Genomic DNA, 17,460 nt, shown 5'->3' on the forward strand with positions numbered 1-17,460 from the left:
TTTCCTAATTTGCTTTAATTCCACCCTGCAGAAAGAATGAAATGCTTGAAAGAAACTACTGTTTTTCAGGTTAACGGAGATATACACATCAAACACTCACCCGAATGATCGATTGATTTACACATATCTTAAAACAATACTTTTAAATACAGATCCTAGTAGCCACTCCTAGAATAGATGCTAGACACCTAGAGCCATAAAGCGAGTTCAACTGTGATTTTCCACTGCAGCTACATAAGTAAACTATCACACAACCCAATCACCACAGTTATGCAGTTATGCACTAGGGTACGGGGATCAGGGGTTAGGGGGACAAAGATTTTCTGGAGCCATCTTCCCACTAACACCCCACCTCCTTTTCTGACCTCTAGTGTCTGTATTGCATTTAGGTGCGCTGGTGCTATGGCCTTCCTATAGCTCTGCCCACTCTATCTTGCTGAACTAGCTCCATCCCCTCTATTATGTCAAACTAGTTTCCTCCATCATAACCAAACTAGCTCCGCCCACTCTAACTTGCTGAACTTGCTCTGACCCCTTGTGAATATCTCTGCAGCACTGTTGAGGCTAATGTGAGAGAGAGCAGAGCTGTAATTGTGGGGATGCAAAAAAACCAGCCCTCCCCCCCCCCCCAACAAGTTAGCAAGATGGGTATCTGGGTATGAAGAGATCACCATGTTCATGCTGCTGCCTCATCTTGAGGCCACCATTAAATTCCAGAGGAGCCTGACAGGTACTGACTAGTATCTCCTAGGAAAATATAAGAGAATGCCTCTCACCCAGTATCTGCTGCTATCACTGTATACAGTACTGTGACCAACCTCTTTCTGCACTACCACTAGCCATTTTCTGCATGACAGTCACCCACAATCTGCATGATGGTCACCCCCACTATCTGCACAACGGTCACCCTTTTTCTGCACTACCATCACCTACTATTCGCACAACTCTCACCCATGTTTTGCATTGCCATCAATCACATTCTGCACTACAGTCACCCACTATTTGCATGACTGTCACCCACATTCTGCACTACTGTCACCCGCTATCTGTACAACTGTCACCCACATTCTACACTCCCATTACCTATGTTCTGCACGACTGTTACTCATGATCTTCACTACAGTCGCCAACTATCTGCACAATGGTCACCCACGCTCTGCACTGCCACTACCCATGTTCTGCACTACCGTTACCCATTATCTGAGCAACTGTCTCTCACATTCTGCACTGCCGTTACCCACTTTCTGCACTATCATCAACCACTATTTGCACAACTGTCACCCACATTTTACACTGCCATTACCCATGTTCTGCACGACAGTCACCAACTATCTGCACAACGGTCACCAATGCTCTGCAATTCTGCTACTCATGTTCTGCACAACTGTCACCCACTATCTGTCCAACTGTCACCAATGTCCTGCATTGCTGTTACCCCCATTCTGCACTACCATCAACCACTATTTGAACAACTGTCACCAATGTTCTGCACTGCCGTTACTCATGTTCTGCACTACTGTCACCCACTAGTTGTCATTTCTTATCCCCTTTTAGCTGTTAATTCTCATTATATGCTAACTGCTACTTATCATCTGCTGTCTGTCACTTGTTGTTAACTACTATTTGCCACTTGTGATTGCCCACTAGTTGTCTTGTTTTAATAAAAACCCATCTGTACCTAGATGCTACTAAAATCTAGGTTCCGGGGAGATCTGGGGCACCCCTAGGCACCAAGAGGGAATGAATGTGCAGCAGAAAATGGGCGTGGTCATGACACGGGAAAATGGGTGTGGTCATAGGTGGGGCCAAATGTACATGAACATAGCAGTGGTGTAACTTAAATATATTAAATAGGCAGTATTTCATATAAATAAGCCCTTCACCTGGATTATTGAACTAGCAAAATTGGATAAGCACCATATATAAAAATAAATTGAATATAATATGGTCTGTGTGTTTGTTCCTAATAGGAGCCAGACACTACACACCAATGACCAGAATGGGTAAATAAATACAATTTGCACAACAAGGGAGAAAAGTACCCAATTAACAGCACCAGAACCAATCAATATATCATTATTAAGTAAAAATAAACTTTATTGCAAAAAATTAAATCGATAAAAACAACTAAAAACACCAAATGGATTGCACTGGGTACATGATAATATAGTCCATATAAATAATCCATAATTGGGGATACCCAATCAACGATCAATAACAATAATAATGGGGAATGAGATATACAAGGAGTGTACACCCAGAAATATTTAAATAAAACAATGTGAACAACAATATACAGTATTATATTATAAAACATATACACTCAATAACTCGCCAGAAATAGTTATAAATATATATACACCAACAATAATGTGCAAGGACTATGTAGAAAACACTATATGCAGTGATAAATAATGCAAGTAGCCAAGATACTAAGAATAATAAATTAAAAACGCGATGACCCTAAGAATCAAGAACCATTGTGTCAGTAAACAAGAGAAGAAAAAAGTGCTTACATGCAGAAGGAGAGGGATCCCCAAATCCCAAGTGCAAGGCCACCTTAATGCATCTCGCGGGCTTCCCCGCTTCTGGCTACTTGCATTATTTATCACTGCATATAGTGTTTTCTACATAGTCCTTGCACATTATTGTTGGTGTATATATATTTATAATTATTTCTGGCGAGTTATTGAGTGTATATGCTTTATAAGATAATATATTGTTCACATTGTTTTATTTAAATATTTCTGGGTGTTCCCCCATTATTATTGTTATAGATTGTTGATTGGGTATCCCCAATATTATGGATTATTTATATGGACTAGTATTATAATGTACCCAGTGCAATCCCTTTGGTGTTTTTAGTGGACCTCACCTGGATTCTGTCTTCGGCAGGCTGGCCTGTGTGTTGTACTCTGGCAGTTATGCTGGGCTTGCATGCTCCGTGTCCATGGGTAGCGTTTGCTTCTGTCTTGTTGCCGCCGATCTGAGGTCTGAGTGCAGAGGCAGCTGTGACCAGGATCCAGCACACTGCGGGGGGAGGGCCAGGCAGTTTCTAGGCTACATAGCACCCAGGACGAGGGTGTAAAATTTGGGCCTCGCCCCCCCCCCCCCAGAGCCAGGTGTAAGTCACCCCCAGTATAGGTAGCCAGGCATAGTTGCATCCAGTATAGGGTAGCCCATATAATTGCCGCAAGTATAGGTTCAATTGGTAGATGCCCCAGTACAGGTTAGATAGGTAGTTGCCCCCATTACAGGTTAGATATTTAGGTGCCCACAGTACAGGTTAGATAGGTAGGTTCCACCAGTATAGGTTAGATAGGCAGGTGCCCCCAGTATAGGTTAGATAGGTAGGTGCCCCCAGTGTAGGTTATATAGGTAGGTGCCTCCAGTATAGATTAGATAGGTAGGTTTCCCCAGTATAGGCTAGATAGGTAGGTTTCCCCAGTATAGGTTAGATAGGTAGGTTTCCCCAGTATAGGCTAGGTAGGTAGGTGCCTCCAGCAATGGGGGGAGCGGGCACAGGTAATTACAAACTCACCTTCCTCTGTGATCCCCACACGAAGCCTCCAGCTTCTTGCTACTTCCTCCCCCAGCATCAATCCATTTGTAACAGCGTCTCCTGTGCTGACATGTGGTTACATCATCTCAGGAGGCGCTGTAACCAACGGATGGATGCCGGGGGATGAAATAGAAAGAAGCTGGAGACTTTGTGCGGGGATCGCAGAGGAAGGTGAGTTTGTAATAACCTGTGCCCGCTCCCCCCACCGCTACGCCAAGCGCGCCCCCTTCTGCCACTCCAACTGGCCGAAACGGCCCTGGGGGAGGATCCGGGGCAACATGGCAACAGGTTCAGGGGAGGTGCCCCGGATCAAACCCCCTAGCAACGCCACTGCCAATAAGTACCTGGCTGTGACAGGAGTGTAGCTATCACTACCTTCCTGCCACTAGAATTGAAGTATGCATACACACATACAAGTACTATTGACTCCATCCCTTGGGTACAGTATGGAGGCAAGTTCTGTACAGACACATTGCTAGTGAAGGGATAATGGAGCATGTCAAAGTTGATAGATGGCAGTGGCTACATGACAAACAGTGGTTCTCTCCTCTTTTTTTATTATTTTTAATGATTCCTCAGCTGAAGCTGTTTTTTGGACATGAAATATGTCAAGACACTAGCCGGCAACTTGAAAACTACAAAACTTTTTAACCAGTTAGCAGCAAATGGCCACATTAAAGTGTCGTGCTGGAGCATCTTAATGGCTACAGGATGTTTTAATGTGCCTCTCGCCTCCGCCACCACTGTGCACGCGCGTGTGTCCACAGCTCATACCTGTCGGGACTTAATGATCCCTCATTAGTGAAGGGAAACAAGTGTTTCACAAACCAATCGCAGTGCCTGGAATCAGGGGCGAACCTGGGTAATATTAAGCCTATGGCAAACCCTGAAATTGCCCCCCCCCCCTTTATCTGGTCAAAGGCCCCCTTCCTCTCTAAAAACTGCATCCATTCTTGTATACATGAGTTATGGTTGCCTGTGGTTTTTGGCTTGGGATAATGCTGATGTTTCTTTTTGGAAATATGTCTTTTTAATACCTCTCTGTCCTCTTTTGTAATACTAAACCAAGTGTGCCTACATACATAAATTAAGTAGCCATGTACCCCAAATAAAAAATTTTATCTGATTTGAAGTCTGTGTGATGGGGAGACATGGGGCAGGCATGGAGGTGCAGCACAGGAGAAGGCATGGTGTAGATGGTGCTGTGGCGCCCATGGCATGAGCCATGCCTGCACCCCTCTTGATACGCCTCTGCCTGGAATGAATGAACATGACCTGATCAGGGGCCATGTCCATTCATAACAAAGAAAGTAGTAAAATTAGTGTAAACTAAAAAAAAAAAAAAATTAACACTTCCTGGTAATTCAGGATAGTGTTTGTAGTGCCATCTAGTGGCCAAAAATAAAATTACACACACCTTACATATATAATTACAAATTAATAAAATGAACCCCTTCCAAAGCCCACCTTTCCCACAAACCTTTTTGTAAAAAAACAAAAAAACAGTTAACAAAAATACATATATAGTTGCCTTGGGGACTCAGCTTGTTTTAATATGTATGTCATGAGGGTATATTACTGTTATTTTAGTACATAAGGGATTGTAATTATTGACCAGATAAAAAAAACAAAAACAGAAAAATTACACCTATATTTCCAAAATAATATATTGTTGCCATGCATTGTACTAGGAACATAATTTAAATGTTGTGATAGCCAGGGCTAACAGGCAAATAAAATGTGTGGGTTTTATTTATAGTAGCATTGCTTATTTTAAAACTATAGGGGATGGAATTAGAGAATTAGTGTATTTTTTCTCTTTTTTTATTTTATTTTTTTCCTATAAAAAGCATAATAAAGTAATTACTGAAAGCAAAATTTTGCCCACACAAAGAATAGTTTGTGGTGAAAAAAACATGCAATAGATCATTTTGTTATGATAAATAGTAATAACGTTATTAGCGAATGAAAGGGAGAAGCGTGACAGATGAAATTTCTCTGGTCTATCAGTGTAAAAAACCCTTGTGGTGAAGTGATAAAAAAAATCTTTAATAAGGTCCATATCCTATTAACTTTTCTACTGTGTTTTCTCAAAGAAGATATTTTCTAGCCTTACAGTATCAATAAAATACTATTCAAGCTCCCACCAGGCAATACATTACTTACGCCAAGTTTAATAATACTTTTTCAGTTAAGCTAAGTGCTGAGTGCTGACAGACTCATTACTTATACAGTTTGTATAATGTATGTATTAAATGTATTTAACATTAGAACATTAACACAAAAAGTGAGTTGTTTTCAGTCAAATAGTATACATCTTCCCCCAAGTCTATAGTTTATTTTTCAAGACACATTTTTGATACTCTGATCTACAGCCGTAATTACGAGACCCCAGTATTATTGTCCCTGCATATGGCCTCTCCAAATATACATGTGGTACTTGCCATCCCATGTAAATACAGAAATATTAGAAATAGCTGACAACTGTCCAACTGTAAAAGCTTTGCTGAGAATGGTTAAAATATACAGTATAACACTACATACAAATTTCACCAGATTGAATACAGTGACTCCTGTAATGCCCATTTTTACTGTATATAATGAATATGACTGCTGCTGACACAATTCCTCTTTATTGGCTGCTCTATAGGGTGGAAGGGAGGAATGAAGTAATAACAATGAAGATACATGTAGACTATAACTGTATTTTCCAAATACTATCTTTTGGTTCGAACTGCCATAAAATCACAGAATCTCCATTCATTTCTAGTTCTGCAGTCTTCTGTCACATTCGTCTGTCACATTTTAGATGCATTATTATGAGTTACAAGACATTTTGTAAATATCCAAACAGATTAGTTTCCTGCAGCTCAAAGCCAGCTAGTCACTGAAGCATTACATAAATATTGACATTTGCACATTAGTAGAAACAGATGTATCATAAAATGAAGTAAAGTGGTCATAAATGTACAGCCTATGATTATTTGTATTATAAGCCGAATTTTGCAAGAAATGTAAAATTCACTCAACTGGAAATTCAAGCTAATGTGTCCCAAATAAACCAATAAATTAATTGATCCAAACTGCAAACACTTACCAGAGCAAGAAATCTGTGTATTTCTAAATTAACATAGCTCTCATATAAGGAATAGGAAATGAATAGTACCTTTTTCTGTATCAAACATACAGAAGGAAAACATATAGAAACTAGACCTTAGGCCCGTCACAATAACGGGTGCTAGGCCTTGGCTGCTACGCCCCTCACAACCCCCTTTCCCCCATCGCCTCCACCAATGCTGCTGCAACATCGCCCGCACGGTCAGCGTGCATGCGCACGACCACTACTTGTACGTGCCCGCTACGCATACACGCCCACATGGCTGGGATGTGCACACATGCAGCAACGTGCGTGCACACGCCCGCCCCCTGCCCTGTCCTCCTCTGCTATGTAAAGACCGCCAACATGCTGCGTATGCGCGCTGGCCTAAACACACAGACACAGGTACACAGGAGGAATGCAGAGACACAGGTAGATTATTATGTAGGATGCACCCTGTATGTATTTAGAGAGTTTAGCCTGTCTAATTCTCCCTCATCAGTGACTAAGCACAAGTTATAAGTTGATCCCTCAGCTGTTTCAGCTGCCTGCCATGGCAAAGAGATAATTGATAAACACAGGATGTTAACAATATGTCTGCTTGCATGAAAGCAGGAAGTAGACATACTGCAGATTTATTGCAGGATTTGTGTCAACTGTAACAAACAAAATGTTTTTCTTTAAAGGTTATTATGCTGTTGTGTATCTTTGAGAGCAGAGAGTTCTGAGTTCAGATCAGCTTTAAAAGAACTTAAAAAAATAAAATAGGACAAACGAAAGCCCCTGATAGTGTAGTATGTTAAAACAGATTATTGTTAAATAGTGTTTAGTGAAATGTAACTTTTATTGGTTCATTAAAATAAAAAAGCAGCCACACATATCAATCGCCCTTACAAGTTGATACTGGGAACCGTGTCATAAAATTGTGATGCAGTCCAGAGTGTAAACTATTCATTGGCCGTATAGGTATGGGTATATATATATAAATTATTAAGAGGTGTTTAGCTGTTTCACCAGTACTGCCTTTTGAGGTGCGAGCAATAGATGGGAGGTGGCTGCATGTACAGTATTTACACAGGTGTTTGAGGGGTTATTCCTCCCATTGAATGCATAGTCATTCACACTAGTTGCAACCATACTACCTGCCGTGTGTGTGTGTGTGCGTGCGTATGTATATATATATATATATACATATATATACACATGATTTGGATATGTTGTTCAATGATATTACATGTTTTAAACTGGCCACTACATACTTGCTTTTGTAACTTTTGCTATGAACTCCAGATAAATTGCTCCTATTTACTGACTGATGATGCGGCTGAACAGACATGAAACACGTTGCAATTTTATTGGAGTAAACATTTAAATAATTTTTTTCTACTGGATACCGACTACATAAGTCTTTTATGGGGAGTCAAAATGTTCCCAACAAGGGACAGGCCACTAAGCGCACAAAAAATGTAATTTTTAATGGTTCGTTAAAATAAAAAGTCAGCCACAAATATCAATCACCCCAACAGGGTGATACTAGGAACCGTGTCATAAGATTGTGACACAGTTCAGAGCTTGAGCTACACATTGGGCCTGATTCACAAAGCGGTGATAACTCAGTTATCACGCCTAAAAGACTTTAGGCGTGATAACCTTTGCACTGCTGAGTTAGCACCGTTTTGTGCTCTTTATCGCGCGCAAAGTCCCACGCGCAAAGTTTTGCACGCGCAATCGCGCAACTCCGCGCGCTGCGCCCATAGGGTTTAATGGGTGCATTGCGCGCACTGCACCGTGAAACTTTACGCGAGTTTCATTTTATCACGCCTAAACTGAGTTTAGGCGTGATAAAGGGCTTTTCACAGGCGTGCAAACACTTTGCCGTATAGAGTGAATGGACATATATATATATATAGAGTGTATGGATATATATATCTATATATATATATATATATATATATATATATATATATATATATATAGAGTGAATGGACATATATATACAGAGTGAATGGAGATATATATATATATATATATATATATATATATATATATATATATATATATACACAGGATCTTCTCAAACAATTAGCATATTGTGATAAAGTTCATTATTTTCTGTAATGTACTGATAAACATTAGACTTTAATATATTTTAGATTCAAATACACACAACTGAAGTAGTTCAAGCCTTTTATTGTTTTAATATTGATGATTTTGGCATACAGCTCTTGAAAATCCAAAATTCCTTCTTTTCAAAAAATTAGCATATTTCTTCTGACCAATAAAAGAAAAGTGTTTTTAAAACAAAAAAAGTCAACCTTCAAATAATTATGTTCAGTTATGCACTCAATACTTGGTCGGGAATCCTTTTGCAGAAATAACTGCTTCAATGCGGCGTGGCATGGAGGCAATCAGCCTGTGGCACTGCTCAGGTGTTATGGAGGCCCAGGATGCTTCGATGGCGGCCTTAAGCTCATCCAGAGTGTTGGGTCTTGCGTCTCTCAACTTTCTCTTCACAATATCCCACAGATTCTCTATGGGGTTCAGGTCAGGAGAGTTGGCAGGCCAATTGAGCACAGTAATGCCATGGTCAGTAAACCATTTACCAGTGGTTTTGGCACTGTGAGCAGGTGCCACGTCGTGCTGAAAAATGAAATCTTCATCTCCATAAAGCTTTTCAGCAGATGGAAGCATGAACCCACTTTTGAACCAGAAACAGCGGCAAAAGCGCCTGACCTGGGCTACAGAGAAGCAGCACTGGACTGTTGCTCAGTGATCCAAAGTACTTTTTTTCGGATGAAAGCAACTTTTACATGAAATCAAGGTGCCAGAGTCTGGAGGAAGACTGGGGAGAGGGAAATGCCAAAATGCCTGAAGTCCAGTGTCAAGTACCCACAGTCAGTGATGGTCTGGGGTGCCATGTCAGCTGCTGGTGTTGGTCCACTGTGTTTTATCAAGGACAGGGTCAATGCAACTAGCTATCAGGAGATTTTGGCGCACTTCATGCTTCCATCTGCTGAAAAGCTTTATGGAGATGAAGATTTCATTGTTCAGCACGACCTGGCACCTGCTCACAGTGCCAAAACTACTGGTAAATGGTTTACTGACCATGGTATTACTGTGCTCAATTGGCCTGCCAACTCTCCTGACCTGAACCCCATAGAGAATCCGTGGGATATTGTGAAGAGAAAGAGACGCAAGACCCAACACTCTGGATGAGCTTAAGGCCGCTATTAAAGCATCCTGGGCCTCCATAACACCTGAGCAGTGCCACAGGCTGATTGCCTCCATGCCACGTCGCATTGAAGCAGTCATTTCTGCAAAAGGATTCCCGACCAAGTATTGAGTGCATAACTGGACATAATTATTTGAAGGCTGACTTTTTTTGTTTTAAAAACACTTTTCTTTTAATGGTCGGATGAAATATGCTAATTTTTTGAAATAGGAAATTTGGGTTTTCATGAGCTGTATGCCAAAATCATCAATATTAAAACAATAAAAGGCTTGAACTACTTCAGTTGTGTGAATTTGAATCTAAAATATATGAAAGTCTAATGTTTATCAGTACATTACAGAAAATAATGAACTTTATCACAATATGCTATTTTTTTGAGACGATCCTGTATGTATATATATATATATATATATATATATATATATATATATATATATATATCTCCATTCACTCTGTATATATATGTCCATTCACTATATATATATATATATATATATATATATATATATATATATATATAGATATATATATCCATACACTCTATATATATATATATGTCCATTCACTCTATACGGCAAAGTGTTTGCACGCCTGTGAAAAGCCCTTTATCACGCCTAAACTCAGTTTAGGCGTGATAAAATGAAACTCGCGTAAAGTTTCACGGTGCAGTGCGCGCAATGCACCCATTAAACCCTATGGGCGCAGCGCGCGGAGTTGCGCGATTGCGCGTGCAAAACTTTGCGCGTGGGACTTTGCGCGCGATAAAGAGCACAAAACGGTGCTAACTCAGCAGTGCAAAGGTTATCACGCCTAAAGTCTTTTAGGCGTGATAACTGAGTTATCACCGCTTTGTGAATCAGGCCCAATGTGTAGCTCAAGCTCTGAACTGTGTCACAATTATATGACACGGTTCCTAGTATCACCCTGTTGGGGTGATTGATATTTGTGGCTGACTTTTTATTTTAACGAATCATTAAAAATTACATTTTTTGTGCGCTTAGTGGCCTGTCCCTTGTTGGGAACATTTTGACTCCCCATAAAAGACTTATGTAGTCGGTATCCAGTAGAAAAAAATTATTTAAATGTTTACTCCAATAAAATTGCAACGTGTTTCATGTCTGTTCAGCCGCATCATCAGTCAGTAAATAGGAGCAATTTATCTGGAGTTCATAGCAAAAGTTACAAAAGCAAGTATGTAGTGGCCAGTTTAAAACATGTAATATCATTGAACAACATATCCAAATCATGTGTCATACTGTATATCAAACACATCTCCAGATTCCGATTAAGTGACTTGTAGGTGACAGTACAAGCACGCACTCCACTATAGCAACAGGTGGTAGACCAAAAAAATGTCTCATGGATCAACGGTATAATGGGAATTCAAAGACCAGCTGGAGATAAGGCAATCATCCTGATGACCCAGCGAGAGGCCAACTGTCCGTGATTTCTTCTAAATTATTTGATTATTTTCTTTGTTTAGAGGACAGAAAAGACCAGAAACAGCATCTCTCCTGATCATGTGACCACATGATTATGTGACTTGCAGAGCACTAACTGGGTGCTCTGCATGCAGTAGTGGAACTGCCATAAATGTAATTTAAAGTCGCAAAGTCAGTCAGCAGCAGAGGGCTGGCAACAGCAGTAATACTAACACATGACATGTTTAGTGCAGAATGGCTGAGAACTGAAAGCCTGCAGCTATGTAAACAGTATACGGAGGCTTGTACTAAGGTACTTAAAGAGACTCAGAAATGAGTCTCACTACAGTTTTTTTAATAACCCGGGCTTCCTCCAGCCCCATAAGCATGGCTTTGTCTTCCTACCATGTCCCGTTCAGCCACAGTGAGCCCCGGTAAGCAACTCAGTGACGTCAGTGTCGGACCTTCTGCGCATGCGTGGACCTTCTGTGCAAGCACAGAAGGCCCCCGGCTGATGTCACTCAGTCAGCCTGAGTCCGACTGAGCCACTTACCGGGGGTTGACTGCGGGAGAAAGGCGCCGCTGAGGAGGACAGCAAGGGACACATCCATGCTTATGGGGCTGGAGGAAGCAAAAAACTGCAGTGAGACTCATCTCTGAGTCTTTTTAATGCTTAAACTAGTGGTAACCCACAGCAACCCACATGTCCAGAGAAAAATTCCCGGCATACAACTAAAATTATGAAAACAGTCCATCTCTAGTAATTACCTACAATGCCTGCAGCTGCTGGGGAGCACAAGGCCATAGGGGGCCCGTTTCACACACCCTTCCTCTGATGCCGAGGCCCCTTCTGGGCAGGGCTTACTATGGCCACAGTTGTTATGGATGGAGGAAGTTATGGTGGTCACACTTATTATACAACCCTTGGCTACTGACCCCCCTGGCTATGGGGGTCACCACAAGGGGATGGGAATGTTTTGGAGAAGAAGCCTATAAACTTTTTCCTCCACCTACAAATCACAGATAAACTCACTGAGCAAAATAGCTAAGGATTTTCTGAACCTCTTCTGTATACTTTAGTGTCATCTAGATAACGCATTCCCAGGCTAACAATTGCTTTTTGTGGATCATTACTAGGCTTTGAGCAAATTATTGTAAGAACACCAAATAAGTGGTATGGGTTTCCTAAACCTGCACACAGAGACATGAGGTCTTATTCAATTCACTGTTTCTCCTAAGTTTTCTCCTATGAGATCATTTGAAATTGAAAAAGTACCAAAAAGTAGTAGGAAAAAGTACATTCAAAAGGATTCTGAGTATTTTCTTGCTTGTTGGTGGCATAAAGGGAATTTTATTAATAAGGAGTAAAAATATCACCTAAGAGAAAACTTAGGTGAAAAAGTTAATTGAATAAGGGGTATGTTCTCATATAGAGAAAATCAAAATGTGGTAGGATGATGCACAGTGATAAATAAACTTCATAAAGTGCATAAGCTCCAAACAGATATGGGTTTCCTCCTTAGTAATGTATATTGTTATAGTCTGCTTTGTGTACATTATTTTTTCATATCAGAGTCCCCTGGCTTCTCCATTTGGATCCCCCGCCATGAGAGGCTTTGGGAGTCTTTGGAAACTGAGTGCTTCCGAAGATAGGAGGTTCTGTACTGTGCATGTGTGAGTGGGGGACCCAGCGCTGGAGCGCGGGGACCATGAGAGGAGCGGGAAGGCTCTATAGGACCCAGAGCCTTCCCTCTCCTTAGGTAAGTATCTTTTTGTTGTTTTTTTTCTGGTTCCCATTTGCTTTAATAAACAAATGTTGCTTTAAAAAAAAATAATAAAAGCAATAATTCAATATTAATTACATTTCATAGAGTGCGTCTTCAGACTAGTTTCAGGGCCTTATAAGCAACAAAATAGTTTTGACATGACCCAGGGAAGAAACAAGATTTAACTTAACAAAGACTCTCCTAATTGCACTGCTTGAGAGATACAAAAGATTGGTACTTTAGAAAACAAACACAGAGACAACGGGAGCAGTGTGTTATGTGAAAAAGGGATATCCAGTGATCTGGAATGGTACTCACAAAGTTAGGTTGCTGAAAGGAGCAACCAACCAATAAGGCCTATGGAGAAGACATGTCCCCACTCAGGTGTGATGTCCTCTCTATAGGAGCAGTCGTGCTCTTTGGCGAGAATTGTGGGAGAGGTCCGCCAGCTCTGTAGAGCTGGATGATAACTGCACTCCAATGGAGGGTAAGGGACACAATTGGGGTAAGGAGACTCCCAGGCAGGATAAAAAATGTAAAAAACACAAAAAAGGGATCAAAACCAGTATATGCTGCTCAAAACTGCAAATTTATTGAAGACATATCATAAAACCATACACCCACTATTTGTGAAAAAAGTGTGAGACAATGCAAACAGTTTGGGAATATTGTAAATACAATAAACTGTGCCGTAACTTCTCAGAAACAGTAGGAGAAGTGCTAAAAGTAGCGTAGATCAAATTCAATGGAAAAAAGTGGAAATTGATGACACAACCACTTCTCTGACTATAATAGAACTACGTATAGTAGTGTATCTTTGTGACCGCCTAGAATGATCCCCCATGAGGAGACCTAGTGTGACTAGAAAAAGGTTGTATGTGGTCATAACCACTCACAGAGGGTAATAGGCATGACCAATATGATCCAAAATTGTTATATAGTAAAGCAGTTTGCCTCCATGAGGCTGCATAGAACATGTGTATTTGTAAACACCTATACAAATTCCCTGTGAGGAAACCAGAAGGTAAAAATTGTGGTAATAAGGTTATAACCACTCACAGTGGATAATAGGTGTGGCCACTATAACACCACCATAGAACTGCTTGAAGATGTAAATTTGGTAACCGCCTATAACATATCCCTGTGAGGAGCCAAAGTGTAGAAAATAGAAGGAAATAAGGTTATAACCACTCACAGAGGGTAGTAGGCGTGATCAATATGATCTATAAACCGTAGAACTAGATCTTCATCATACAAACATGAGAGTATGTGTTGCACTCAGGTTGAAGATAATCTACTATGATACTATGATTAGTCAATACTTCAGACTGAGTATAGTCAGAGATATCAGAATCATCAAATCCGCCCACTGCGAGAGAGCCTGGTATTGAGCAGTTAAACATAAAGTAAAGGCCGCTCACAGTGGATAGAAGTATGAAACCAAATTAACTTGATATACCACTACATAAAAGCCTGGGAGCCGCCAATAGAATAATTGGCCATAAAATATAGGCACTATTGCGGGATGCCAATAATGTATACACAAACTGCCATAATAATCTGCCCAATAATAGATGATAGTACAGTTAATAAAGTTCCTTTGAATTGCCAACAAAATCAAATAGACCATAGATAGGTGGTTACAACAAGTCTCTCAGCATCCAATAGAGTTGCATGTAAGCCAAGGGTATATTTATATAGCCACAACGCCACTATGTAGCGTTGCCTCCACAAACTCAAATGGGGTGTGGCAAAGTCCTTAGGATGCACTAGATTCCAGAGATAAGCATTAGTCTCTCAGAAGGAAATATAACATAGAAGATGATTCAATATTGCACAAACTGAGTATAGTCCATTGCTATTGCAATTGCCATATCAAACCCATAAAGCATAGCGATAGCCCGTATGTTCTCGCTGTAGGCCAAATCAGCAGCCGTGTCAACAGCAAAGTCTTACACTGTAAGTTGTAGCATTGTCTCTATAGCACAGTAACACGTAAGCAGTATGTTTGCAGACAAGCCCTCCAGTGTTATTTTATAGCAGGCTACGCGCTGGCACTTGATAGCTTGCATGCATGCAGGATAAAAAATGTAAAAGCAATACAAAATAAACATAAGAAGTTGCTTATGTCAAACATGACATGGGAATTAATCAATAATAAGAAGGAATGTTATTTGCACTATGACAACATGTTTCGTGGGGGCACAAGACTAACTTCCTCAGGCCAAATTTCAGTGCCTACAAAATTAATGTAACAAGTGCTCAATGCTAGCCATGTAAAAGCACAGACAAAACATGTTAGGTTAAAATTGTCAAGAATTATAGAAAGATAAAAACAATTGATATTTTACAGAAAATGTCCCCTTTGAGGATATTATTTTTACAAACAGATAAACAGGTAAAGGCCTTGCATGCCTAAATCTAGGAAGTATAGTATTGCATGATATAGCATGATTTTGTGGGCAATTCGGGAGGCCCACTTTTATGTTAATTACCCTGGTTTAGCATCAGAAGCATTTATTATAAATGAAAAGTGTAAAAAGTATTTTACGTTATTTCACTACAGTTCTCTTTAAGCAAATATAACAGCACCATTTTACCTGGTCTGTAGTGGAGCAAGACATTTGGAGTTCTATTGTATTAGACAGGTAATCTGATTGAGCATCTGAACAGTTGTAAGATGAACTGCTCAGTCTTCGTGCAAAGGAACGTTTTAGTAAGCTATTCACTGTGTCCTGCTGCTGTGGTTGCAAATAAACACACAATATTTTAATATCTGTAGTGTCTGGAAAATCATGGTCTGCAGCAGACTGAAATGTATAGGAGGTCATTTATTTTAATGACATTAATTATGACACAAAATTTCTTATGTAGCACAGATTTTTTTGATAGCAGATAAAAAAAAAGTTAACATTTATTTTTAATATCCTTAATTTCTCCTTTTTTTACAGACACTTTAATGATTCCTTCCAACCTGGATAGTGGTACCTGTCCTTTGGGTCAGTTCCCATGTGGTAATCTGTCTATATGTTTGCCTCAACTTCTGCACTGCAATGGTCACAAGGACTGTGCAAATGGAGCAGATGAGGAGAATTGTGGTGAGTGTGATACTATTTATTTGGGGTTTTCCTACTACATGGTAAGCCAAGGTATCTCTTTATATGATATCCCTGTGTCTCTGCATCCGCTATGTCCCTGTGTCAGTGTTTTTTTGCACTGTGCATGTGCAGGGAGGGACGCAGAGACACAGAGGAGAGCTGAGGGAGGACAGGGCCAGAAGGGGCGGGCGTGTGCACGCATGCATGCGGCAGAGTGGTGACAGACCTAGCCCATTTTTAAATGGGCTAAAGTCACTAGCTGAATAAAAGATTTGAAGATTTCTTAAGAAGCAAAGCAAAGATCCTTAGAAAATAAATCAAAAAGACGAAGGGCTGGTTCTGAGCGCTTTTTAAAAAGCTTGCGGGGGGAAAACCATTTGGCTAAAGAATGTGAATGGGATGGTGCACATAGAGATGAGCGTAATGACCTAATTACGATTTTGCGAAATTTCGCGTAATTAGTGTAATTACGATTATGGCCGTAAGTACATAATCGTAATGAAGAAGGATTTCGCGAAATTTCGCGTAAGCGTAATTTTCGCGTAATTTTCGCATTACAGTCGTATCATGCCGTAATTTCGCATTAAACGCTACCGTAATTTCGCGTTAAACCGTAACGCTCCGTATAATATAAAAAAGCCGCCGACTTTAAGGGTTAATAGCAAAGCCCCCTTAAATGTTAAGAGCCTCAAATTTGGAGAATATATTAAGGAGATCGGGAGGAATAAGAGGAAAATTTTTTTTTTCAAAAAGACCTTATAGTTTTTGAGAAAATCGATGTTAAAGTTTCAAAGGAAAAATGTAAACATTTAAAAACCCGCCGACTTTAACGGTTAATAGCAAAGCCTGCTTAAAGTTTAGGAACACCAAATTCCCAGGGTATATTAAGGGGATCAGTGGGAATAAGAGGAAAAAAAATTTTTTCAAAAAGACCTTATAGTTTTTGAGAAAATCGATTTTTAAGTTTCAAGGGCGAAAATGTCTTTTAAATGTGGAAAATGTCAGTTTTTTTTGCACAGGTAACAATAGTGTATTATTTTCATAGATTCCCCCAAGTGGGAAGAGTTTTACTTACTTCGTTCTGAGTGTGGGAAATATAAAAAAAAAACGACGTGGGGTCCCCCCTCCCAGACCTCTTTAACCCCTTGTCCCCCATGCAGGCTGGGATAGCCAGAATGCGGAGCACCGGCCGCGTGGGGCTCCGCACCCTGACTATACCAGCCCGCATGGTCCATGGATTGGGGGGTCTCGGAAGGGGAGGGGCAGCCAAGCTTTCCCCTCCCC

At 40.4% G+C, this 17,460-nt stretch overlaps 1 protein-coding gene across 3 annotated transcripts in view; it reads left to right on the top strand.

Moving 5' to 3' along the window:
• Positions 1-17,460, top strand: part of LOC137527183 (relaxin receptor 1-like) — a 467,519-nt gene that overhangs the window by 215,204 nt on the left and 234,855 nt on the right. For 2 of the 3 annotated variants that reach the window (XM_068247656.1, XM_068247657.1), the window contains exon 2: positions 16,030-16,176. The exons of the other annotated variant lie outside the window; for it this stretch is intronic. In XM_068247656.1, coding sequence (XP_068103757.1) covers positions 16,030-16,176 — 147 coding nt within the window. The remainder of the gene's footprint in view (positions 1-16,029; positions 16,177-17,460) is intronic. 3 annotated transcript variants of the gene reach the window in all.

This window comes from Hyperolius riggenbachi, chromosome 8 (assembly GCF_040937935.1).
Source record: "Hyperolius riggenbachi isolate aHypRig1 chromosome 8, aHypRig1.pri, whole genome shotgun sequence".
Taxonomy (NCBI): domain Eukaryota; kingdom Metazoa; phylum Chordata; class Amphibia; order Anura; family Hyperoliidae; genus Hyperolius; species Hyperolius riggenbachi.